This window comes from Zosterops lateralis (assembly GCF_965231275.1).
Source record: "Zosterops lateralis genome assembly, chromosome: 8".
NCBI classification, from domain to species: domain Eukaryota; kingdom Metazoa; phylum Chordata; class Aves; order Passeriformes; family Zosteropidae; genus Zosterops; species Zosterops lateralis.
Genome location: NC_139768.1, coordinates 11,420,822 through 11,445,813, shown reverse-complemented (window position 1 = coordinate 11,445,813; position 24,992 = coordinate 11,420,822). Strand labels below are relative to the sequence as shown.

At 40.3% G+C, this 24,992-nt stretch overlaps 1 protein-coding gene across 3 annotated transcripts; it reads right to left on the bottom strand.

The window, feature by feature from the left end:
• Window positions 1-1,422: 1,422 nt before the first annotated feature.
• Window positions 1,423-22,936, bottom strand: STAMBPL1 (STAM binding protein like 1). Of its 3 annotated transcripts, none has more exons than XM_083866578.1 (11): window positions 22,788-22,936; window positions 11,954-12,148; window positions 10,842-11,059; window positions 9,349-9,424; window positions 7,813-7,908; window positions 6,839-7,193; window positions 6,182-6,264; window positions 5,109-5,246; window positions 4,348-4,460; window positions 2,736-2,835; window positions 1,423-1,790 (listed from the first exon to the last, which is right to left on the bottom strand). In XM_083866578.1, the coding sequence occupies exons 2-11, from the start codon at window positions 12,035-12,037 to the stop codon at window positions 1,734-1,736; spliced, it is 1,320 nt and encodes a 439-aa protein (XP_083722704.1). In that variant the 5' UTR covers window positions 12,038-12,148; window positions 22,788-22,936; the 3' UTR covers window positions 1,423-1,733. The 3 variants fall into 3 exon arrangements, with proteins under 3 accessions (XP_083722704.1, XP_083722702.1, XP_083722703.1); XM_083866576.1 differs by having other exon boundaries at window positions 1,427-1,790; window positions 6,140-6,264; window positions 22,788-22,935; XM_083866577.1 differs by having other exon boundaries at window positions 1,427-1,790; window positions 6,140-6,264; window positions 11,954-12,115; window positions 22,788-22,935.
• Window positions 22,937-24,992: the final 2,056 nt, after the last annotated feature.

Sequence of the window (24,992 nt, the reverse complement as noted above, 5' to 3'; positions counted from 1 at the left end):
GATGTACCTATGCCAGAAGATGCTCATCTGTCAGGCTGCATGTTCTCAAAGTTTAGCCTCAGAAAACATTTCAATCTGCAGACAGAACCAGTCGTGGTTCTTACAAAGTTCTAGGCAGTACCAGAGGAGCACGGCCTCTGTTCAATATCAGGATGAGCATGGGCATGCTCTTTGCATCTGCCCTATCCAGAAATATTATCTACCCACATCACTTCTTTCTTCACAGCTGTCATGCTGGAAAAGATAATTCCTTACAGTGCATGGCCCACGGGTGTATTATGTGTACCGCAACAATTCTTTGTTTTCTTTAAAGAAATAAAACCTGTTCCTTTGGGAGCATATTGAAACACTAATAGTAGGTCAAACATATGACTTTCCTATTGAATGCCCTCAGGATGAGTGCAGCCTATTATTTTTATTTTGTGATTTCTAGCAATACCTAAAGGGTAATTAAGCTGGCTTAATATACTTTCTCTTCAGAAGTTTTTTTTTTTTTTTAAAGAGCGGGGGAGTAATATGTTCAAAGCAGCTAAAATAATTTAGACAATTTTCTTTTTCTGTGATTTTTCTGATTGCATTTATAATCTTAAACACATCAGCTAGAAATATATTCATAGAAGCTGAAGCCAGTAATACTGTCTTAGAAATATATATATATGAATAAAGAATTCACTGAGACAGACCAGGAAAAAGCCACTTCTAAGGAACTTGCTGTAATCTGTATTCATTAGAGTTCAGGATAAGGAATGCTATTTATTTTCATAACCTATTTTCTTCTCTCAACTCAATAGTTTACCTCACTTGCCTGTTACTTGTTACCTTTCAAACTGTAAGCTCTTTGCAACAGCACCTGTTATTTACCATGTCTTCATAACCTCGGGGTTCCAGATCTTGTCCAGCTTCTGACTGTTAGCACATGTTGCAAACCTCTTTGTACTAACCTTATTATTTAAAGTATAGGTCATCGAGGTTCTTGGAACAGTTACTAAATAAACTCTTGTAAAAGCAAATAACTTTGTATGGTTCTTCCTTCTAACTCTGTCTAGATCTTTTTATCTAACTCTAGATAGGTCCAGGGAATAATTTTCTGGATAAGAAGTGTCTTTCAATTTAAAGTCTCTACTGGCAGGTTGCTGAAGGAGACACATTTCTCCAAGGGACTCTGATGCATCCCTGCTATCCCAAAAGGGTGAGGATCAGCTCTCAGGTAAAGGATTTGGGTATTTCTAATTATTTTCTGCTTAACAGCTGAAACTTGAGCTATAGAAGTTGGACTGGAGAAAAGGATAAAAAAAAAAAAAAACCCACAGCAACTGATTGATGTGCCTCCACTACATATAACTTAAATTTACTGCAGCTGTAAGAGATGTACATAGCTGGAAGTCATAAAAAGCCAACCACCGTTAAAAAACATCTAATTCTCAGAAGGCAATTAATGCAAACAGGTGACAAAAGAAACATTACTTATTTCAACACAGTTACTGTAGTTTGAAGTTCATTTTATTGTTGTGTTTTATGGGTGAGATTTGTTTACAGATTCAGGGTTAATGCCACTGAACTCCATCTTGACAGAGCAACAAAATAACTCCAAAACAGGCTAGAGCAATAAATATCAAACCATTCAATCTAAAATGTATAAATATAAAAGTAATTTCTGAAAATGTAGGAAAAAACAGGAATCCATTTTTCTGTTTTGGCCTTTTGTAGAGTAACATTGATGTGGTGCATCCGTATCACCTCAGATCCAGCACAATTATCTTTATGTCTTTCCCCACCACGTGGGTACATGGCTGCAAAAGAAGTCAAGCCATTACTCTCAGAAATCTCAGTAAAATCCCCAGTAACTTCATCTATTAACTACGTTTGTAAAAGAGCACTGAAATGAGCCTACTTGGAACAAAATATCTTAACTTTTTCAGAGCTGGACTACCTTCTCATTATCCCTACACTCAATGGTGAAAGAACAGAACAAGACAAAAAACTCTGACCACTCCTTCTTTTGAGGACTAATGCTGACATTCAGAGAGCCTGACAACACAATAATTTCCAATGTCTCTCAGCATGACTTCTCTTGGTTGGATCATTTTATTTTAAGCTATAGGAGATGCTTCTGTATTTGAAGGGAACTCCATTGAAAAAACCCAAACCCTTAATTATTCAAAGGTGAAGAAGACTCTTATCAGAAATGTCAGTGTTAGCTGGAAGACAGTTCTAACTGGCTTAACTGGCTGTACTGCTCAGCCATACACACACCATTACACTATTAAAACATCAAAAGACACAGCACTTACAGGGAAGTGTTTAGAGAAGCCAGGGCAATGAAGGACATAGAGTTTAACCTACTTACAGCTACACTTTTAAGCAGTTTTGGGCTGTTTTGTTGGGACACTAAAATTGGAGAGATGAACTGATTCATTCCTTAAAACTAAAGAGCTCAAGAGTTAACTCTTATTTGAAAATGTGAGGTTTGCTCCTTCTGAAAGCAGGTAAAAGTGGTGACTGAGAGTAGCTACCTGTGGTTAACCACCATTTGAATGGCAGCTTGTAACACTCACCTTAGGACTGCTAATGACTGCTTAAGTAGTCTTCTGACGTCTACCTTGGTCAGTGAACTAAGGGTAATGAATTAGTAAAATGGGGAAAATTATTAAGAAATCTAATCCCAAGTTTCTGTTTGCAGTAGAACCATGGTCAGGAGTTTGAATAGTAGAAACTGTGTTGAATTATATACTTACATTAAATAACCTAGGGTCCTTTGTATGTGGATGGAATCCCTTCTTTCTACAAGCAGAAACTTCTAGCATGCCAGCATTAGTAAGTCTGAAGATGCCCGTGCTGAAAAGCACAACATGAAACTCCTGTTACACGCTGCTCCCATAGTACACAGCCAAGGTTTCACATACAAATTGCTTAGCTAAAAATGAATAACAGAAAGGTGCCTGGTGACCTTCAATGCACAGGAGCCCTGACTGAGCTGGATTTTAAAGGCATTTTAAATCAAGGGGAGTTGTGTTCCTGTAAAGGAAGAGATGATGAGGGGAAGGGGAGAAAAAGGATTACAGCACTGGTGCTGTTCCTGTTAGGCAAGTCAGGCCACTGAGGGATAAGGCTGATTCACACAGGAACAGATGCAAACTATAAACTTAAGTATTCTGGATTGCATTTCACCCAGGGCAACTTAAAAGAGATCAGCCTTTAAAGCAGCTATGTAAATGACTAGTAGGAGTACATCCTCCCCTCTCTTTTAGGTAATCACGTACCACAAAGCATTAGAAAATGCACTGCTGCAGCTCTTTAGGTATTGAATAAAACGTTACAAAGCCATCCTTCTGTAAAGAAGATTGATACCTATTAACTACAGGGCAGCACCTGGCAACATAAATGTTACAGGTTAGAGTTGGTTACAGGGTATCAGCATTGGGCTGAGAGAGGTTTGTAATAGCAGGAATTTTCAAAGGGATGCAGGCATGCTCAGAGTTAAGAGAGCCCAGTGCTTGTGCCCTTGCCTCTCAGTCTCTGTTCACAGCTCTGCTACCTGAAGGGCACATTTAGGCAACCAGCACAGGATTCACATCTGTGAGGCAGAAAGCCAGAAGGAAAGGCTGAAGAACTGCACACTCTAAACAGTGGAGTTAGCCTTGGCATCCTGAAATGCCAGGCCCACCAAAGGAGAACCACAAATTTGTTGAGGTTGGAAAGAACTTCTGATGACTGTCTGGTCCAATCCCCCTGCTCTGGCAGTATCACCTTGATCAGCTTGCCAGGACCATGTCCAGGCAGGTTTTGCATATCTCCAAGGATGTCATCACATCTCTAGGAAACCTGTTCCATTACAAACCTGCACATTAATATTTGCACTATTCTAGTTTTTTTCCAGGCATAGAGTTTGTAATTTATGAAACACAAAAATAGATCCTTATTATCAAAAAAAAGCAATTTTTACCCTTCCACTTTGCAAACTGCCATTTTCATATCATTCTAGAGAAATAAGCCTAACCTTCCTCCACATACTTAAGCAGACAAAATGAAGACAGATCTGTGGTAGGGCATTGGCAAGGAGTACTTCAGAAGAATAGCTCCTGTAATTATTACTTTGTTGAGCAGAATATATAAAATAATAAAATTTAAAACCTGGGTCTGTGAAGGGAGGAGGAGAGAGAAGCCAGAAACAATCCTGTGCATAGAGACTGACTGAAATGCAAGTCTAGGCAACTCACAGAAAACAAAGTCACAACACAATGTTCATGCCCTTCATCTGAGTTGACATGTAGCCTTTGCATTTGATCAAATTTTATGACAAGAAGCAGGGACAAATACCAAAATATTACATAAAAAATCAGAACTTACTCATTATGCTTTGGTGAACAAACAATTGCAATGGCCTCTGGCAACATTAGCTGATAAGAACAATGAGTATGAAGATCAACACTGGATAAGAATGCAGTTTGTGTTGGATGTGTCTACAAAAAGAAAGGGAAAACACAACATCAACATGAAATACTTCTTACAGATCAAGGTCAACATACATTCAAGAAGGAAAAATAATTCATTACAAGTTCTGAAAGCATCAGAACTTCCACAGGCTGGTTTCTAAAGTTCTTCTTAGCCCAGATTCTATTTTGTTCTATATTGTTCAATCTGGAGAAAAGAAGGCTTCTGAGGATGACATTCATGGAGGCATGTTCACAACCAGATATACAAGCAATTCTCTGATCATGGGGGGAAAAGGTGGAATGAAGAAGCACAAGACAAACAGAAATTACTTAATTGTCCAAAATCCCTGAGAGAAAAATTAATATAAAGTTTAAACAACACAGTACTCCCCTGCCTGACTTTTGAATATGGCCTTAGAAAGTAACAAAATACCCCTAAATCAGCATAAAAAAAGGTTGCACCAGCAAAAGCAGCCCTATTCTGTCAACAGAATGCCTCAATTGCATTAAGGAGTTCTCTGTGGGGAACGTGAGTGTTTATTTACATCACTACAATTTGAATTAATTAAGCAAATTCGTGTTACTCCAGTTGTTTCTCTATTTCCTTTTTTTTTTTCTCCCCACATAGTATGTAGAGCCAATATAGGAAAACGAAAATCTATGAGTCATACATACATGGATCCAACCCAAAGTGAGGAGATCATACTGATCCTGAATACCAAATAATTCTTCCACATTCTCCATGTCACAGTAGTCTGGTCCTGCAGTTTGCTTTGGCACTATTACATGTGTAATAGTAAATTCATTATGAGTCTGCAAAACAAACATTGACTTAGGGTGGAGCAGACAAACTAAGGACTAAATGCTGAATCAAAATCAAAAGAAAGATGTCAGCCTATCAGCTAAAACAAAATAGTACAGCTCCAATGATTTCAGCTCCACTGATTCCAGTGCAGCTCTACCAACATACTGCACCTAAAAATATGCCTTAGCATTTTATCATGATAACATACAGGGTAGTATTAGTCACAACATAACATTGTTGTATTGAAATGTTCTCAGAGATCAGTGTGAAAAGACTGTCCTTTAAAATAATTAAAAACACATAAAAGAGCTTTGAGAAAACTATCATGATTTTCTGTGAAACTTGGAACAAGACTAATACTGCTATTCTTTCTCTTCATGCAATTCAAATACACTTGGGATCATCTTTTAAATTCTTTGTGTCAGCATCAGCCATGACATCTTTCCCTGCTCTCAAAGGACATTAAATTATCTAGGCCAAAGAAAAAAAAAACAGCCTGAAAATCAGATGTTCTACAGCTTGACGGGGGGATTTCTGTTTCGTTGTGCCATTATTAATTTGATGACTCCAGTGGATTCTGGCAGTCTTTATATTTCATTGTCCTGTAACTAAACCTCACTTACCTTAGATGAAAGCCAGAGAAAGCACTCGAAAATGCCTCTATTGTACAGAGTGCTGAAAAACTTGCTAGGCTTTATAACAATAGCAGTGTACTTTGAGCAGATGTTTCCCCAACAAAGCAAGCCCACAGTGCTGAAGTGACCACTCAGGTTATAATATGAAGTTCATTACATGGAAGGCTAACCATTTATATCTGCTTTTGCTCTGAGATCAATACATCACAGGATAATACAGCACTATGAAATGTCTTCCCCATACAAATGTGAGGGTTAAACTGTACCAGTTTTCCACAGAGAATTCCACATGTCTCTATTCCTCTTACTGTATTTGCCTCTGCCAGCAGCAGAAATTTGTGACAGAGATCCCTGGGCAAAATGACACCTCTGAGTGCTTCGGCCAATTGAGCTGACCAAGAATAAAAAAAAAAAAAAAAAAAAAAAGAGAGAGAGAAAAAAAAGCATTTACAGCTAACACAGCCAACACAATGAAGATCCCCAGAATAAGGAAATATACACAGTATATTATATTACAAATTGAAGAATTATACTTACCACATCATAGACTTCTAATGAGAATAAATCTACAGCACAAGCCCTTCATTTAAAATGATGTCACCAGCCCACAAGATGCGCTCACTAGCCTGCCCCTGAGGTGACAGTGAGCTGGTTCCATCTCCTAGGGCCAGGGCTTTGCAAAGGGAACCACTGCAGGCTCTGTATCTGTTCCTTTGAAGTCCATGCCAAGATTCAGACTTCATTTCACAGGAACACTAAATCTCAATCTCTATATCCATCTATTGGTACTCAACCAGAAAATGTGAAACCTCAACTCTCCCTCTTAAAACTGAGAAACTATAAGGAACTGCTGTGTTTGCACAAACCTGTGCATAGTTATTTCAGTATGGACATCCTCACAGCGAATAAAGGCATATGCAGGTAGATAAAATAAAATAGGGGAGAGAAGAAATGTCTGCACTTACTCTGAACAGCACTTAGAGTAGCTGCTGGCTTTAAGACCCGTTCTACTGGCGGCGAATGTCCAGCACAGCCGGAGGTGCCGCTCCTCTCTTTTTTCTCCAGCAGCGCCGCAGATAAGGAACTGTTCTCTGGTACAGAAATACAAGAGAGCATACTTCCATCTATCTGTTCTGACATAACCACACTCTCTTTGATTTTCTGATCTCGAGCTAGTTCTTGCTTCTTAAGCTGATCCTCAAAGAATTGAAACTGCTCCGATTCGAGCTGCTGCTGCCGCATGTGCGCGATGCGTTTCTTCTCTGCCTCTATCAGCTTTTGGTGCTCCAATTTCTTCAGAAATTCAGTTTTACATTTGTTCTGAAACATACACAACACAGGGACATTCTCAGGACACCAAAATTGCTACAAAAATGGAAGGAAAGGAGCAATCTAACAGTTCAATAAAATCACAAAATCGTGTCATTAAAAATGAAGTCTTTTGGAACCTGGTTACTGAATTGGAAAATATAACTATACCCCCAAAGGTAGGATGGAAAATATAGTATTGATGGAGGGAAAAAAGATGTTTCTCAGATGCTTTTTCCAAGACAAGTTTTTAAGCTATAAATCCTGTTTTCAGTGACTTCAATCTCAATTCAAATTGGAGCACATTTGGAGACAAGGGACCTTTCCACTTATTGACATAAACATCAATTTAATTTTCTGTATATGACAGAATCAGACCATACCAAAAACCCATTTGGATCTTTGTAGACAATTATCAAGTTAATATGGCAGCAAATGTATTTCCTAGCACACACTTGCATTACTTATTTTTAAATGAAGAGCTGATTCAAAAGAAGAAATGAAAACTCATACTTAAGCAGCTCAGGAAATCATTAGGTTCCTGTAAAACTGGCATTTTACTGCTTAATTTTTAAGTTTTATATGACAGAAAAATATTAATATCAACATTAGATAATCATATAAAACTTACTTTGTGTTGCATGTATTCTTGATATTCTAAGTTATATTTTTTTAAAAGATCTCTTTTCAGTTCATCTGTCCGTGGAAATGCAACCTCCTTCAATTTCTTTGAGATAGGATGGGGGAAAAAGATAGGTAAGTTTACTTTTCACTTTTAAAAAGAGCCACCTGGAAAACAAACTCAGCTGTAATACAGATTTATAAAAAATACAAAACAGAAAAGCAACCTGCTCTTCTCACAGGGAAAAAAAAAAGCAAGAGGAAATACACATGAAATCATCAGTTTATGAAACTTCTGTAGTACATTGGTTTCAATAAAGATATTGATTTATATTAGTGAAACACGTGAGGTGGTTACCTCTTACCTCAAGGAAAGATTAGTCCTTTTACTAGGAGTCTGTTATCTCTGTCTTGTTTGATCAACAATGATCAAACAATGATCTTGGTGTGTGATCACTAACGTTTTTACTGTAGGTGTAATTCATAAAAAAATGCTAAGGCCAACTTAGGGAGTTTCACATAGGATCATTACATTTTTCTCTAGAACTTCCGAATCAGAAACATGTCTGAATATGCCCATTTCCAAGCTGGGAAAAAAAAAAATTTTGAAGAAATAGTTATACCTGTAGCTTTCTGTCACAGACCTGGCAAAACAACATTTCTTATAAAACAAAATCAATACTCAATGCTTTCTACACATTTGAAGGCTACTACAAAATAATTCAGAGGTTTTAGGCAAGGGAGGGAAAGAGATCATGTGCTCAGTCCCACTGAGTGCCATAGGAGAAAGCAATGTAAGATGCCCTTTCTCAGTAGGGATGTTGTTCCCAGTCAGAACTTTGGCATGAAGTGTTTTGGTTTTGAGTAAAACATTCAGTTTAACAGTAGAGAAAGCAAGGGAATATAGGAACATGGAGCAAGAGACACTCATGGTCCTACTAGCAATTTTCACTGGGCAATTCCAGCTGTTTTAAGTTCAGTATAAGGTTATATTTAAATTTATTTAGGATTTATTTTCCAGAGGGGGAAAAAACCAAAAGTTAAACTATTTTGTATAGAAGTGGAGGGAAAAAAAAATCTGGTAAAAACTAAGTAAATATATATTTGGTGAAAAAGAAAGAAAAAAATATACTTTATTTAGCAGAGTAAGCAAATACTACACAGACATCAGTAATGCCACATGTTTCTCCTTCTGTTTGCAATAGCTAGTTTGGACCATTATCCATTCACTGGGACCAGAATCAAACTAAGTACTGTTTATATGCACTTTTAATATGTAAACTTTCAGAAATAGATGCACCTGAGCTCCCAACAGCCTACCAAATAACTCAGAGACCATTCTCATTCACATTTTAGATCAATAATGTAATTTCCAAAATAAAACATGTATGAGTAGCAGAGAAAAGTATCAGAAATTGAAACTGTGATAGCTGCTATGGGCTGGGGGTGCTCTGGGGAAAAGGAAGGCATGGCCTACATGTGCTGGGGAAAAATGAAGAGCTTCTGAGCAAAATATTTCATAAAGACCAGGAAACCATAACCCTACCTTAATAATATCTTGTTTTTCTGGTACTGCACATTGGTGATAGTCTCGGTGACTGGGCAGCTTTTCTACAAACAACCTAGAAAATTAAACACGCATGTGTTTGCCTTAGTAGTCAGAGGAATATCCAAAATAGCTTTCATGTTGGCAGAAAAATCAGTTTCACATAACTGTTAGACACTGAATTCCAGATGACTTGGACCAGGGTTCTATACACATGTTTAAACTAACACATTATGGTATGGACCTGTATGGGACACACAGAATAAGGACAGGAGATTATTTTCCACATCTGATAAATTTTGGTTTCCATTAGCACTGGGTTAGGTTTAAAAAAAGGGCTAACTAGCAGCCAGCATCTAAAAATATCTCTCAAAAGCACTCTCCACTGTAGTCAGTGGTAATAAATCTTATTTCTACTCTCTGTCTGTTCTTAGCCAAAATGCTGACTCCTCAATGGAAGACAAGAATGCAGCACTGACTATCATTAAAGCAGGTATTTTTACCAGACCAAGCTGCACAGCTAACTGCAGAATTATTAACCTACCCAACAAATAAATCATGGCAACACTCAGCTGCAAAGAGTTTGTAATGCACAGCTGCTATCATTCTTTCAGCAATTTGAACAATATTCACCTCCAGACCCTTGTTTTATAGAGATAGATACATTTAAAAAACAGGTGGGCTAAGAAAGGTTTTGTCTAATTTTCAGATAATGATGGAAATAAGAAGGGAGGAATTATATTTCCTTTATAAAAATTTTAAAATATGAACATTAAAAAAACCCAACCTTCCAGAAGAAATAAAACAAAGCAATCAATCCTACAGCAAAACTAGCTAGGTTAAAAGTTTAAATCTGCCAGTGATATATTTTTCAGCTTTCTATTTTGAGAGTTGTAATGAAAGTTGGCCAGATTTATTCTTTTGTAGTGAGGAGAATAATCATACAATGAACATACATTGTGAATTTGCATTTATTTCTGTAAGAAACAATAAATTATACTTAATCCTCTTGGGAAAAAAAAAAAAGTAAAAAAAGCAAGAAAAAATTTTTCTCCTGCTTTTTTAAGTGTTGTGAAATACTTCCATTCTTAAGATCAGCCGATGCTCATAGGACGTAACTACTAAAGGCTCAAAAATCTTATTTAAACATTGCTTTTAAAGTAAAAAAATATATTTAACCAACATGCTGACATACAAAGAATAGTCTGGGGGCAACAGTGCTCATGGTATGGCCTGGCAGAGTGAACTCAAACCTCTGTATGTCAGGTGAATTCATGCCTGGCAGTTCACACATGGATAAAAACAACCATATGAAAAAGGTGAGAGGAAGTTTTCACAGACCCACACTCAGTGTAAAAGATCTCCAGAGAGCAAAGCTGTTCTGTAAGAATGCATTAAACAAATTTCTCCTTAACTCAAGGGGTTCTCAGTGCAGGTCTCCATTTCAGTTCACTCTGCATTGTAACCTGTAATGGCTACGACTGGTTTCTTACGTTATGAACTTGTTATAAAACACAAAAGCATTCTCCAGGTTCCCCTCCTCCATGTACACCGAGGCCATTCTCTCCATCTCCACCCCGGATCTGAAGTAGCGCCGTGGGGTGATGTCCTCATTGATGGTGATGTCGCTGCCAAGCCTGCTTAAGGCACGGACTCTCTCCTCTGGGCTCACAGAGATGTCTGTGTGGTCAGGAATAGCCACCAGCTTTTTCTGAAGAAGAACAGGTTGATTAGCAAAGAGGATATTCTGTTTCACTTTCAGTAAGTGATCTCAGTCAAGCAGCTCGAGGGAAATCTTCAGCTAATTTTTTTTTCTGAAAATAGACATTGGTTTCCCCACCTCTAGCCACAGTTGAAACATTACAGCATATTTCTCAATTGCAAGTAAATTGTGATCAAAAAGAAAAGTGATCTTATTCCCTCTGAAAACAACAAAACAAGGATAAAATTAGGAAATACCTGTAGGAAAGAAAATTAAATAAATTGGTGTAGAAGTTACCAAAGGCAACATAAAGTGTGTCCTTTTAAAAGCCTCCACACATAAATTCTACAAGGTTCTGTCTTAAGTTACTGAAATAATTTGATGAATGAATACTCAGACTCCTATTACATGATGCATAGCATTTAACTGCTAGAAATAATTCAGGAAACAAAGAGCAATAAGCTCCTCTGGTCAGTCAACTGTTCATTTCAAGTCTTCATTTCCAGTTTTAAATGAGGCAATTAAAGACTAAAAAGTTAGAACTAATTACTGAAGAAAAACCATAGCTGCTTATTATGGTCATTACCTTTTTGTTCGTTAATAAATATAAAATAAATAAATGGCTACTGCAAGCTGTTTCCCCTTACTTTGATGAAATTTTTTACTCTGTATCTAAAGTGCACATTTCAACTTCTTAAAAACCTGACTGCTGAGACCCCACAAATCACAGAAATACAATAAATTCCAACAAAACTATCAAGCAGAAAATGGGAGGAACATGTCAGTGTGCAGGAAGAGACCCATGGAACTGAGAGCCACCCACTGCTGAACAGCTCTCTTGGAATTTTTCCCAATTGAAAAAGAAGTTGCTCAACCACTGAAGCATTTCTTTGCAATACATACCAATGAGCTGACAGTGAATGGTTGCTCCATGTTGTTGTCTGCCTGCAAAGCAAGGAGATTGCTCTTTTCCTCCAAAGTCTCCATCTGACTGAAAAGGGCAGTATCAATCCTGAGCTCAATATTTGCCACCAGACGCCTCAGGGTTTAATAGCCTAAGGGAAACTGGAATATAGATACGTTGATTGTGGTTGTGTGCTGGAAAAAATAAGTCATTCAGATTAGAAATATATTCAAATGTCACGTAACTTTGCATGCCAGCACCCACTCACTACTTTCGTGGCACAGTACTTACACATTTAATAAGAATTTAAAACTTACCAGGTCTCTAGAATTTAAATTGAGAAAGGGCTTAGAGTGCAGTTGTGGACTAATGTACTAAGGTTATTTCAGTGGATTTGAGCACAGTAAATTATTTCTAGAATTTTTATAGCAACTTAAAAACCCCCCTAGCTTTCAAGTATTAAGTGAAAAACATGGAAGTTTGAGGACTAATCACAGAATCTGTGCTTCCTTGAGCATATGTTTTGACAAACATTTTATAAAAAAATTATGAATCTGGTGTTTTTATTTTCTGCTAAGTCTATAATGAGAAATAAAACTTTACACACAAAATTGTATTAGTAAAATAAAGCAGAAAAAATACTTCAAACACCATATGTTCCACCTGCACAGCTTGCTGACCTTAACACTCAAAATACAATGAACTCTAATGAGTCAACTGATAAAAATTCCTCTTTGCACAGCTTAGAACAAGTAAAGAGAAAAATGTAGATGTTGTGGTAATTAAAAAAAAAAAAGAAAAGGGAAGTAAACTAAACCAAAACCAGAAAACTCAACTCTGAGAGAGGAATGAAATACTTAATTTTCATATTTCCTATGTCATTTGAGTTTCTAATGTGTTTTTTCACTTTGGTGTGCTCAATCTAAACAGATTTGATCTTGCATGTCCAAGGCCCCTCATATGTTGCAATAAACATGCTAATGCTTTTGTAAAAGCATAGAGTGGGTTCAGCAAAGATATTTTCTCAGCACACCTCTCTCTAGAGGCCAGAGGACTCTGGGTTAAAGAAAACAACTCCAATGTGTTTTTAGATGGCAATATTTCTCAGGTATTGATTTTTGTGTTTGTGTCTTCCTAATTTTTCTTCCAAAAAGCAATATTATCTATTAGATCAGTCCTTAATTTTAACCATTAGTGGAATTCAATTTCAAGAATTTTTGCTAATTAAGGTATTTCTTAATTAATTCAAACTGCTTGCACAATTTGTAACCAAAAAGCTGAGCAAGGCTTATATATCTGAGAAAAAAAAAACTTAGTTATGCTTGCAGTGCTAATAAAAACAGTTCTCTAAACAATTTAATTTTATGTACATGGAGTTCTGGTGTACATGATGAGCTTGGCAGGAGAGCCTATTCATTGCCTATTCACAAACTGTAGAAAGGCCCCATGGGACAAGGATAATGAAATATTTTTGCTTTAGCCTACTACAAGAAACATTCTGCTTTAGGGCTTGCTCCACCTGAAACCCTCCTTCACTGATGGACTGTAGATGTGGAAGGCTGTGAAGGAAAGAGCAAAAAGCTTGGCCAGTGCACAGTTTGTGCCTGGCCCTGCAGCCCAGATTCTAAGCAGAAATAAAATCTTCAATGAAAGACTGCATTCATATGCTTTGTGGAACTCAGGAAAAAAACAAAAAACAAAACAAACAACCAAACAAAAGGGACTTAAAAAGCATATATTTTACAAATATTTATCCATTCACTTGTGAATGGATCCATCAGTTGTGAGTTTTTTGTTTTATTTCCCCTAGAGGCATCTGGGACATCTAAAATACTTGAATGGGAGAAAGGATTTGGTCTAAAGTATGCATCCAAGTATAACAGACTGCAAAATGTTCTAGTCACTCATGCATATTAAAAAAAAAAAAGTTCAAAAGTAAAGGTGCAGAAATGTATTTCTTCCCAATTTCTTATTTCATTTAGCAGCTTCTGGCAGGAAAGCTTTTCTGTAGCAGTTTTTCATTCTGCTTTTCAAGGCTTTCTCCCTTAACAGTCCTTCTGCAAAGCCTAGAGAGGAAATGGACATTTAGGACAATGCTCGTGGGATGCTTCCCACTGAAGACATGGAATATGGATCAAATGCCTCTTTCAGCTGTTACCACTCCTCGGAGACCTTTCAATCTAGCTGGTAGGCAAGTGCAAAAATGTTAGTGCAGCAAATGGCAAACACAAGAGCCACTAATTAGGGGTTTGGTTTGTTTTTTGGGGGCCCAGTACTCCCAAGGAGTCCTTTGTTAAAGAAGCCTATGGTATTCCTCAGTCAAAATCTCTCTGGAAATGCCACAGAAAGACATCATGGAACCCTTTTTGTGCAAATATTTCTCAACTTGACTGGCTCTAAGAATATTAAAGTTATGAACATAATTCAGTGAACTTTTAACCTAAAGAAGCATTAGTTTTAATAATTTTTTTAAAGTGTAATACCAGGTATTTTAAAGAGGAGACATCTGGTAATAGCAGAAACTCACACTTCCTCAAAATTGTGTCAGAGCCTGGAAAGGATGAAGAAGCTCTGAAAAAAACGTAGACACATTACAGTGCAAAAGCTTAGCAGAAGAAATAAAAGAAGAAACTGTTTTTTTAAATTTAGTTTCAGGAACACACTAAAACCGAGACACTGTAAATAAAGAAGAAATACTAAGATGAATTTGTATCCCTTTTACAAAAATGTCATACAAGATTCAAATATATTCACCATTACAGGTGGCAGTGTGACTTAAGAAAACAGAAATCCTATAAAGAATGTGAGCTGACTTATGACTGTACTCCAATATATTATCCTTAACACGTGGACACACTGGCAGAATTATGAGTGATTAAAATGCAGAGAGTTAAGCTTTACTAAAAACACCACCAGAGGCATGTCTGCCAGCTGCCTGGAATGCCTCTGTGCATAATGTTCCTCATGGCACAGCTGCACAGTCACCTTCAGCTGCTCCAAGGGCACGACACTGCCAAGGGGCTCTCCTCACCCTCACCCTCACATCCTTCTTTGTACTCTCGCTTTGTTGTCTCCACTTTACTTCAAGACAAATGAAAATAAAATGGACTTTTACTTCCTTCTCAAAACCAAAATGCAAAGGAGCAGGCAGAACCAGCAAAGCAGACAGGTTTGCCACTTCCTGAGGCAGTGCCATCCTAGACTGACATGGGCTGGTTTTGACAGGGCACCCTAAGAGCTTCCATAGTGCCCACAAAAATTGTCCAGTTCTGACAAGTGACTCTGTTTTCTGGAAATAAACTTATGTTTCATTTTACAAGAGTAAAGCTAAATTCAAATACCAATACAGCTGAAACTAATTATACTCAAATAAACAAAACACTTATGCTAATACAGCGAACTACGCTCCAACCTGAACCACAGGGGATAAATACCAATGCTAGCTTGGAGCTGGTTTAGTCTATTAGACTCAAAAGCACTCAAAATTCTAAGAGTAAAGATGCATTTTTCTACTTTACTATTTCAGGCATTCCAATTAACTTAGATGGACTCAGGTGATCTGTGTTTGAGGAGAAATGCCAGGACATTACCCATTCAAATTAAGTTTTTTTCTAATTATGAGTTTTCTGATAGTCATTACCAGAACATAATAATCTAACATCTACTCAATGGTTAAGAAACTTTTCTTGATTTCTTTTCTTGATTTTTTCTTGAATAGCACTTCTCACCAAACCCTATTTCATTCTCAACAAGTGTTTGTTTTTCTATATGTCCCACCTTACTATCGTACGTATTAATCCTTGAAAAATCCAGGTTTATTAAATCAAAGCCCTTCAGCGACAGGAAATAGAGCAAACTGAGAAAATTAGCATTTTAAATGGCACTGAAAGTTATTCTTTCTGTTCAGGCTAATAAGCATGGTACCAAGTACCAGGGAAATGAAAAGCAGAGAGAGCAATGTTAAGTGAAAGCATATGCCAAGAGCAGTACATGGAGACAGAATAAGCACACCAAGTACCCCAGGAGTAGGCTCATGAGACAGAGGTGGTGTGAGAAGATCTGGGGAATTCATGCACAAACAAACCCTTCTGAGAGCTGCAACATCACAGTTCAGCATAAACTCTCCCACGCCCTCACAGTTTGCTGCAGGCTGGCATTTCAGATGCTTTCCAGGCTGGCTGCAGGTGGACAAACGAGGCACCCTGGCTGTGCTCCGTGCCCAGCAGGCCTGGCCCTGCTGCCTTTCCACCTTACAGACGTGTGATGGTGAGAGGAGACACAGGTGGCTGCACAGAGGGGCTGTTGGAGCTCCACAGCTGGTGTTTGCAATGCCCCCAGGGCAGCCAGGGCACAGCCTGGGCACAAGGAGAGTGTCTCTGTGCCCTGCTGGGACAGACTGAAATGTCCTTCCCTGAGATCACCTGGCTCTGGCAGGTCATTGTCCAGCCAAGCAGGACCACGCTCTGCCCAAGGATGCACACAGGGACTGTGGCACTCCCATGGGAGCTGTTCAGCTCTCCAGAGAGGACACCAAGAGGAGCTCAGGGTGTCAGGACCTCCCAGAAACTGACTGCAGAGTGCAAGCATCGTATTTCAGTTCCTTGTCATCATGTTGAACAAGCTTTTTGGATTTTTAAACAAATAACAGATTAACTTCAATAAATATTAGTTAAATATATAGTTTTCACTTTGTAACATTAGTTACTTTGAAACATTAGTTTCCTCTTTGTAACACATTTTTAAATTCCAAGGGAATTATTCATAACACTAACTTCAATGCTGTCAGCAATATTTATCAATGTTTTGACTATTGGTCTCGCGAAAAAAATCTTCATTAAAGAGATCACTGGCAAAATTTTCCAAAGCACTTTCCTCATTCAAAGATTAGGTTAAAAGTAATCTATGCAATGATTTATTCTCTGAATATTTTTAATAGTGGATTATTCCAGAAATACTTATCCTTTTGTTTGATATTTTTGTGGAATGTAAAGCCTAGGTGAGGTTCCCACCATAATTATTCACTTCACTTCATTGGGATCAGGATTCTTAAAGTGTATCTAGAAATATTTGCTAATATAGAAACTAAAATGTGGTACAGTTCTACTTTTTGAAACTACTCTTGGGAGAACTGTTCTGCAGCCATCCCATGGCAAGAAAAAGCTTACTTTATTATTGCCATGAGATGTTAACACAATCATACTCTGTGTTACTATACTAGGAGGTGTGATGATTACAGAATCTAAGAATAAAGATGCATCTCAAACCATAAGGAGGTCAGTCCTCATTAAAATAGCCAAATTAGCAAGTGCAAGTAACACCTTTCAATTACCCATAATGGAACTAAGTTGTCTCAGCAAACTTTAAATAGGTCACACCAGAGATTGCCAGATGAAGGTAAAGGACCACTTCATGCCAGTAAGTCACCCATGGAGCAGATACTTAAAATTCTGTACTTGGAAGTGAATATTCAAGTGAATTTGGTAAAAAACAGGTTAGAAATACAAGCACCTGTCTCACTCAGCTCTTTTTGAAATGCCAGGCCATGTATTGGCACAGCACATAATCATTTATACACACAGACTTAGGTTTGATATATAAATATGCTAAATACCAGCCTAAATAGCAAACTGCTTTCTGTTGGTTCTCTCCAAAGAGAAACAGCATGTTCATCTGTCAACATGCTTTTTGTAACAAGCATTCATCATCACAGTGAGAGATTCAGCTGGTATAGTAAGTTGTCTCTTCTGGAAAAAAAAAAAAAAAAACAACAAAGCACTGAATGTCATGGCAAGATCATTCTCTTGTGCAGAGGAAATGCCCAACAAACAAAACTCCACAGAAGGGCCTTTCAGTGAAAGGAATCACCATGAGGAGCCAGTTCCTGAAAACCCTGTGCCTTTCAATGGAGAAGTTGCTCTTTACAGCTACTTCTAAGCTCAGCTCTAGAAAAGCCCATCTCAGTCCACGGTTTGACACTGCTCCTCAGCCCCACAGTTAAATTTAAACAGCAGTTCCAAGACCGACTCCCAAGGTCCACTAACTCCCAGTAGCAGCTGCTGAGCTCTACAACCATCCCTCCTAGAAGTGGGTCAAGAATATTTCCTCTTTGTCACTGGTGAAGGACCAGTGCCTCCCATGGCCCAGCACTGCCTAGACTGCAGACTGTGTCAGTGGTGGACAGACAGTAGCACCTTCACCTGCTTGGGAGCTGAGAGGGAGAAATCATGGGCAGGGAAGATCCTCCATGCACAGGTCTGCCAAACTCAAGCCTTGCTTACATGCTTAGGCCACTCAGAGTTGTACCATGCATCACAAAACTGAGCTTTGTGTTCATCTAAAAAAAGAATGGGTGAGACAAGCGTCTGTTTTACCACTTCAAAACGAAGTTTGAATAATTGTCTGAAAACTGTTACAGTTGTTCTGCAAATATTTGGACTTCTGCAATTAGTCAGCATAGTTACTTGAATATCATTGAGTACTTGTTTTCTAAGGACAGCATTCCTCTTGGCACAGACACAAACATTACTGTATAAAAAGCTACATTAATAAAATTAGATTGCTACTGGGTCTGCTAAGACTCTGATAAACCAATACAATATGCAGATAAGGTCCAACCTGGCATGTGCAAGAACCTGACTTTTGCTCCCTACATAGTATGCGAATGCAGAACCTACAGGTTTGTCTCTCCTATTGCTCCAAAGCACAGAGGAGACCTCTGACTGTCAACTATTTTCTCATTCATTTTTATGCAGGCTGTTTTGAAATCAACATCTAGTATGGTTGTGCTGCTGTAACAGAATCCTATGCTGTACACATAGATGATGGCTCACTATCAGATTTATTATTATGCTCTGTGCACAAAGATATTAGTGACTTTAAAGAGAATCTCCTGAATAATGGACTGGAAATACTGAACATTCAAACTGACAGCTCTTTCTCTTGTGGATTCTTGTGTTAAAACAAAACACAATCCCTCCTCCCCCCTCCTTTCTTCAGTGACACCATTCAATTTCAGCAAAAAAGATTTTTAACATAATAGATAAATATCAACCATGGTAGAATGTCTTGGATTACAAGCAAAAGCTTTCTTAGGCAGTCAGTGAAATATACTTATGCAACACAGAACAACATCTTTCCAGTGACCCACTTAAATGATGTTCTAGACATGGTGTAGAAAAACAGTGCCATTTCCTTCCTTTGGGAAATGCACAACAATCCCCCAAGAAAATTGCACCAGGTCGCAGTAACCCAGAAGAGGACAGAAGTACAAGAAAGAGCTGTTTTCATACAATTTGTTCTTTGATGATTCAACTGAAGTACTGAAAAAAGGAGATACTTTCAATCCATGACATCATTGACAAAACTAACTTCTACCATGAAGACAAGAAGCTGTGTTGCTAAGGGAAACAAATGAGAGGTTAAAATCAGCACAAAGGCCTGCAACTTCATAGACTTCTGAGAAACAAAGAAGGCAGGTTTCCTTGCAAAGCCTTAGGTTTCACTTTTTTTTTTTCCGTCTGTATTCCTATTTCTCTCAGGGGCAAGGTGCCACTAGGCTAAAGGGGTTTAAGAATCTTCTGTTTCTTCCTATAAAATGCAATGACTTTTTCTGGCAAAATATATCCTACCTAATTTTAGAACACTTAAAGACTCCATAGCATCTAATAAGGACATTTGTTAATAGAGTGAGTAACTGATTGCAACAATCAATTTCTGTTTATATCTGATTCTATCAAATTCTTGTGCTGTCTTACTTTGTATAGCTCAAAATATAGGGGCCAAAATAAAGGAGAGCCAAATTTATTTGACATTTCTGACATACAAATTCACAGTTTATTTGAAGACTATTAAAGTGCCTGCAAAGAATGAAGCTTGTTTTTTGGCCTCAGATCTGGAAGAAATAATTTGAGACATTAGTTCAAAGGATTCTGACTGTTTTGTACACAAATGGTTAAGTAAGGAAAGGTCAGGTAAGATATGGGTAGTGAGATTACCTACACAATGAAGTGTGATCAACCAGTATGGATATCTAACATTTAATCTGGCATGTTTCTGTAGTACGATGTTTACATTAAAATAACACAGTTCATTGATTTCATCAGGCAATCTTTGACCTCCTCCCCTAGTCTAGATGATTCAGGATGTAACATGCTATGAGAAAAGAAAAAAAACAGCAAAGACAACAAATACCCAAGAAAAACAAGAGGAATGCCTGGCTCTATGAGAAGAATTCTGTGAGCTTTAGGCTGCTTCTTCTACTTGGACAGTTAAAATATTCAATTTCTTTTACTTAAGTTTCTAAGATTGACAATGGTAAGCACATGTTTTATAGCAGCACTGGCTGTAACACAGTCAGCTCACAGAGCTGCTTGACAGTCAGCTGAATTATCCAGAATATCAAAGCTGAGCACGATGATTTCTGGTTAACATTTTGTACCCTTGCAGGCCAACAGGCTATTCATCCCAGTGAAGCACAGTCTGTCTTTGAGCCTTTCAAATTATTTGCTTTCCCCCTCAGGATGAGCCCATTGATCTTTGCAGCCTATACAAGCTCCTTTTTATGCCAACACAGAGCAATAGATGTCTCTGAAGGCTGTTTGACAGTGGCTCAGAGATGCTAAAAGAGGAAGATACTTCCTACGTTGATTATGTGGAGAGCCCACAGCTTCCATAACGCAATTCCGTATGTTGTGTGCTGAGCTGTGACTCATCCAGAGCTGCCAGTAGGAAGTGGTAGGCAACGGGTTGTGTCTGAGGAGCTGCCTGACTCACAGCATTACTGAGAGGCATCAGCATCCAGGCAAGATTGAAAAGGCTGGATTTTTATAATAGGAATTTCTTTGCAGCAGCAGTATTAAAGCACTGCACATGGATTGTTCAGGAACTGCACAAGCAAGATAATTTTCTTTAATGGACTGATACTTCTATTTCTAATGGAAAGCATGATCAGAAAGTATGTTTCCTGGCACGACAATCTAAATGTTCTAATTTTATTAAAATTGTATAGACAAAGACTTCCTTTACATGGCAGCAAACTAATTTTCAGAGTAAATTGGAAGTGCAACCTTTGGTGCAGGAATAAAATTTCAGGAGTCTGATAAAACCAGAAAAAACCATTATTCATACATGTCCAGCAAACAGAGATCAAATACTTAATTTGATACAGTATTTGTTCAGTGCCTTCATTCACAAGTCACCTTGTCATTCCCTTAGCAGCTGAAGAATTTACAACATCCCTCACCTTGAGCTATACTCTTCCTGATCTTGGTGATTAACTTCCAGGAAAAGCCTGAAGGCCTAACCTTGAGCACGGCTTATGCACATAAAGAAAACCACATGAGAAATGCCTTCAGTGTCTGCAGAGCAGTACCAAGTAATACAAATGACTGCAGGATTCATCAAGACAATTTTTAAACATAATGCTACAAAATACCCTCTGTTCTTACAGCCATTTAAAAGTCTATAAACATACATACACACGCAGACCCCTAGCTACGAAACTGGTATCTACAGAATTATACAGAATTTAGGACAAATGCTTCATGCGTTCCTACAGTATCCTGTGATTTATGAAACTCTATGTGTCAACACTGGCCTTTGGTTTAGTTATCCAAACATTTAGCACTTATCCAAACATTCAGCACTTACATATACCAGCCATAATACGGTCAGTACATGAGAAAACTCATCTGTTTCAGAGTATATTGCCTGAGCAGCACCCACAACAAACCCAGGCTTCATTCTCCTGGGAATATTCAATGAAGTTCTGGGTCTATATCCTATTTTCTAGGACTTGGTTGTCTAAGGCAATTCATCAATTTATACTAACTACAGTTTTGGATAGTAATGCACTTTAGCATGCAATGAGGAGAAACCCCACTCTGGTGAAGACAGAACTTTCTCAAAGCTGGTCTTCACCTGGGGAATGAACGTTCAGTGTCTCCAAGATCTCATAATCTCACTACTTCCCATCCTCAGTGGAAGGTAGGGGCTTTCCTGCCCATGATTTGTCAGAGCATTCAGAACCATGTGCATATTAAATGCAAATAATGCCAGCCCAAGAGGAATTTCCCCAGAAGAGACTTTTTGGCATCCATCTGAAACAGGGCAGCATGTGCAAGGGCAAGTCACATTCCTCCGTGCACTTCAGAAGGACACCTGAGATCCTACACAGGTCAAAAGGGGGCAGGTACAAAACCGAGCACACGAACAGAAAAAGCTCCTCAGAGAGTTACAGATGCTCAATTTCAACCGTTTTAGATTCTTTCACTTTCTGTTCCGACGATCACGTTTCACATGTCTATGGGAATCATTTTAAACCAGAATATTGTCACCAGTTTTGTCTGTGGCACAGTGTAACATTCCGGACTCCCCACCCACCGCTCTGCCACCACCTCTTTGCCAGGACGCAGCGGAGTCAGCAGCTTCGGCCGGCCGGGCTCTCTGCCCGCCGCTCCTCTCCTCTCCTCTCCTCACAGCCCTGAGCGAGCCCCGGTCCCCCTGCACTGTCCCCGGTGTCCCTGTACAGCCCCCGGTGCCCCCACGCCGCTCCCGCGGCTCCCCCGCCCCGCCGGCCGCTCCCCGGCCCCGCCGCTCCCGCCCGGAGTCCCGCCCTGCCCGGGGGAGCGCAGATTCCGAGAGGCCTCGGCGGGTCTCCGCACCTGGCCCCGGGCCGGGCAGGGGGCGGATGGAGCCGGTACCGGCCCCGCTGACACGGCTCCGGCCCCGGAAGGGCTCCAGCCCCTGGTCGCTGTGCCCGCAGGGGCTGCTGGCGCAGAGCGGGGGATGGAGGCGGGCGGGAGGCAGCGCCGCGGGAAGGGCGATGCTGCTTACCGGGATCGCATCCGTGCCGTGGACAAAGCGCGGGGCGGGGGGAGCGCCGGGGCGGCCTGGGCCTCCTCCTGCTGCTCTTTCTCTTCCTCCTCCTCCTCCTCCCGCCTCGCCTGCCCCGCCGGGACGCGGAGCCCCGGGCGCCGTGCGCGGGAGCGGCCCCGGGCGGGCAGGTGGCGGCGGGGACAGAGCGCCCTGCGCCGCCGCAGCCGGGCCGTGTCGCGGTGCGGGGCGAAGGGAGGAGCCTGCGCCGCGCCGGGAGAGCGGCGGGGCCGCGTCCCGCTCCCGCTGCGGGCTCCGGCCTCAGCCCCGCCGCCGCCGGGGACGAGCGGGGCCGGGAGTGCCGTGCCCGGGGGCCGCGGGCCGGGACAGGGGGTGCGGGGCTGCAGCGCGGTCCCTGCGCACCTGGGATGTGTCCCCTCCGCATTGCCCGCGCTCCCCGTGTCTGCCCCGATAGCGTTGAGTCAGTCCTTGTCTGCTGGGGTATTGCAGGGTATGCACAGCTCACCTGGGTGCTCCTGGACTTTGGGAAGGGCTGGCTGAGGGGAAACAGTGTTAGCACCGTTGTGCAGGAAGCTGTGCGTAAAGAGGAAAAGGACCGAAGTTAATCTGAAGCTGAGGTTGTCAGTGTGGGGCTGTGGTACCTGGGAAGAGGCACGCTGGACAGGAGGGCCTTCCTCCTCTAAAGCAGAGGGTTTCTAAGGAGCAATGCTCTGGACTGGCCTAGATCTCTGCTGGAAACGTTCAGCCGATGCTGCAGTTACTCATTCTGTCATAAATTTGGATGACATTCTTATCTTTCTGCTGAACTTGCTCAGCAGGTATTGATCATATTGATGCCTTTCCTGTACCCCAAACCTGGACATGGAAGTCTAGGCATGGTCTAAAGATACTTGTATTTAGCTCATCCTGCACCCACAAACACAGTAATGTCATTTTCCTTCCTCTCATTGTGTGTGAGGCTGTTCTGGCTGCTTGACATCCCAGCCTTGAAGTGCCACTCTTGGTGCCAGTGGCTGTGGAATGAGACAACAGGTTTTGGTCCTGGCTTTAAGAACAGGAGGGACTGATTTGGGCAAGCAACAAAAATCCAGTGTGTTCAAACACTTACCTTGTTGTCTTGGATTTAGTTGCTGAGAGGTTTATGGAATAGAGGCTCCAGTTCTGTGCCATGGTGGGTTTTCAGTGGAAGTGCTGGGTTATTCCTATCCTGAATTAGACATGGAAGGGGCACTTTCAGTGCTGCAAGGATTTTGTCTGGGTAGCTACCAGTTTTCCAAGGGAAAATGGAAAGAGTGGGTATTCCTGTTGTCCAGACCCTCTGCATTCCAGGACTGCATTTCTGATGGATGGCAATAAGAAGATAAAGTTTGGTTGCAGGAAACTTTGGTAAACGGAGAGCCTATCAGATGGGTATTTGGAAATTGTCTTCTGTTAGAAAATCTGGCAATCCTTTGTAAAATCATTTATGTCAGAGGTGAAGTTAGGCTGAACGTTAGGCTGATTTAGGTGCTCAGTATTGAAGACACAGCACATGGTGTTCTTTCCCAAGAACTCTTGGTCACTGACTTGAATATTTCCCTGTAACCTCTTGCAGGGTGTGTCTGTGGTTGGTTCTTCTTGTACAGAATGGGAAGATGCTGTAGAAAAGTTTGAACTTGATGTCCTGGGGCAGCCCTCGGTGGCTGCTTCAGGATGAGTAAACTTAATTTCAGACCTGTATCCACACAACCAGATTTTAAGGAACAGTTAGATCCATCTTCCTTCACCTCCCTGAAAGGGCAGTCCCCAGTGTGTGCCCACTGCTTTATTCCATTGGGCAGAGCCATGTGCTATGGTTCATGGAGAATCAGTCCTAGTTCATGGTTAGCCCTGTTTCTGCAGCAGGGAAAATGCACCACTGGTGAGGGTGGAAGGAGTTTAGTGCTGTGAATTTCTTTTCTTCCCTCCCTTCCATTGTACATTTTGTGCAAAGTCACAGTGTCAGGTTCATCCCAGGCACCTTGTCTGAATGCTGGGTGGTGCTGCAGAAGTGTGAATGAGAGCAGACGTGAAGGGCTTTGTTGCCAGATCCTTCAGACCCTCTCCTCTTCTTTGCCTAAGTTGGAATTGTGGATCCTGCCCCCCCTCCCTTCAGACCTGAGCCCGTGTCTGTGCTGGGTGCAGTGTTTGTTGTGGCAGTGCTGGCTCTGCCCTGCTGCTTTATGG

Excerpts from the sequence above, each read along its gene's own strand:
- STAMBPL1 (XM_083866576.1), bottom strand. The coding sequence starts at position 12,037 with ATGGAGACTTTGGAGGAAAAGAGCAATCTCCTTGCTTTGCAGGCAGAC. Across the intron at positions 7,194-7,812 it reads AAGAATACATGCAACACAAA|AACAAATGTAAAACTGAATT; the intron begins GTAAGTTTTATA and ends TGTATGTTTCAG. Across the intron at positions 6,265-6,838 it reads TACTCTAAGTGCTGTTCAGA|CTCAATTGGCCGAAGCACTC; the intron begins GTAAGTGCAGAC and ends ATTCTTGGTCAG.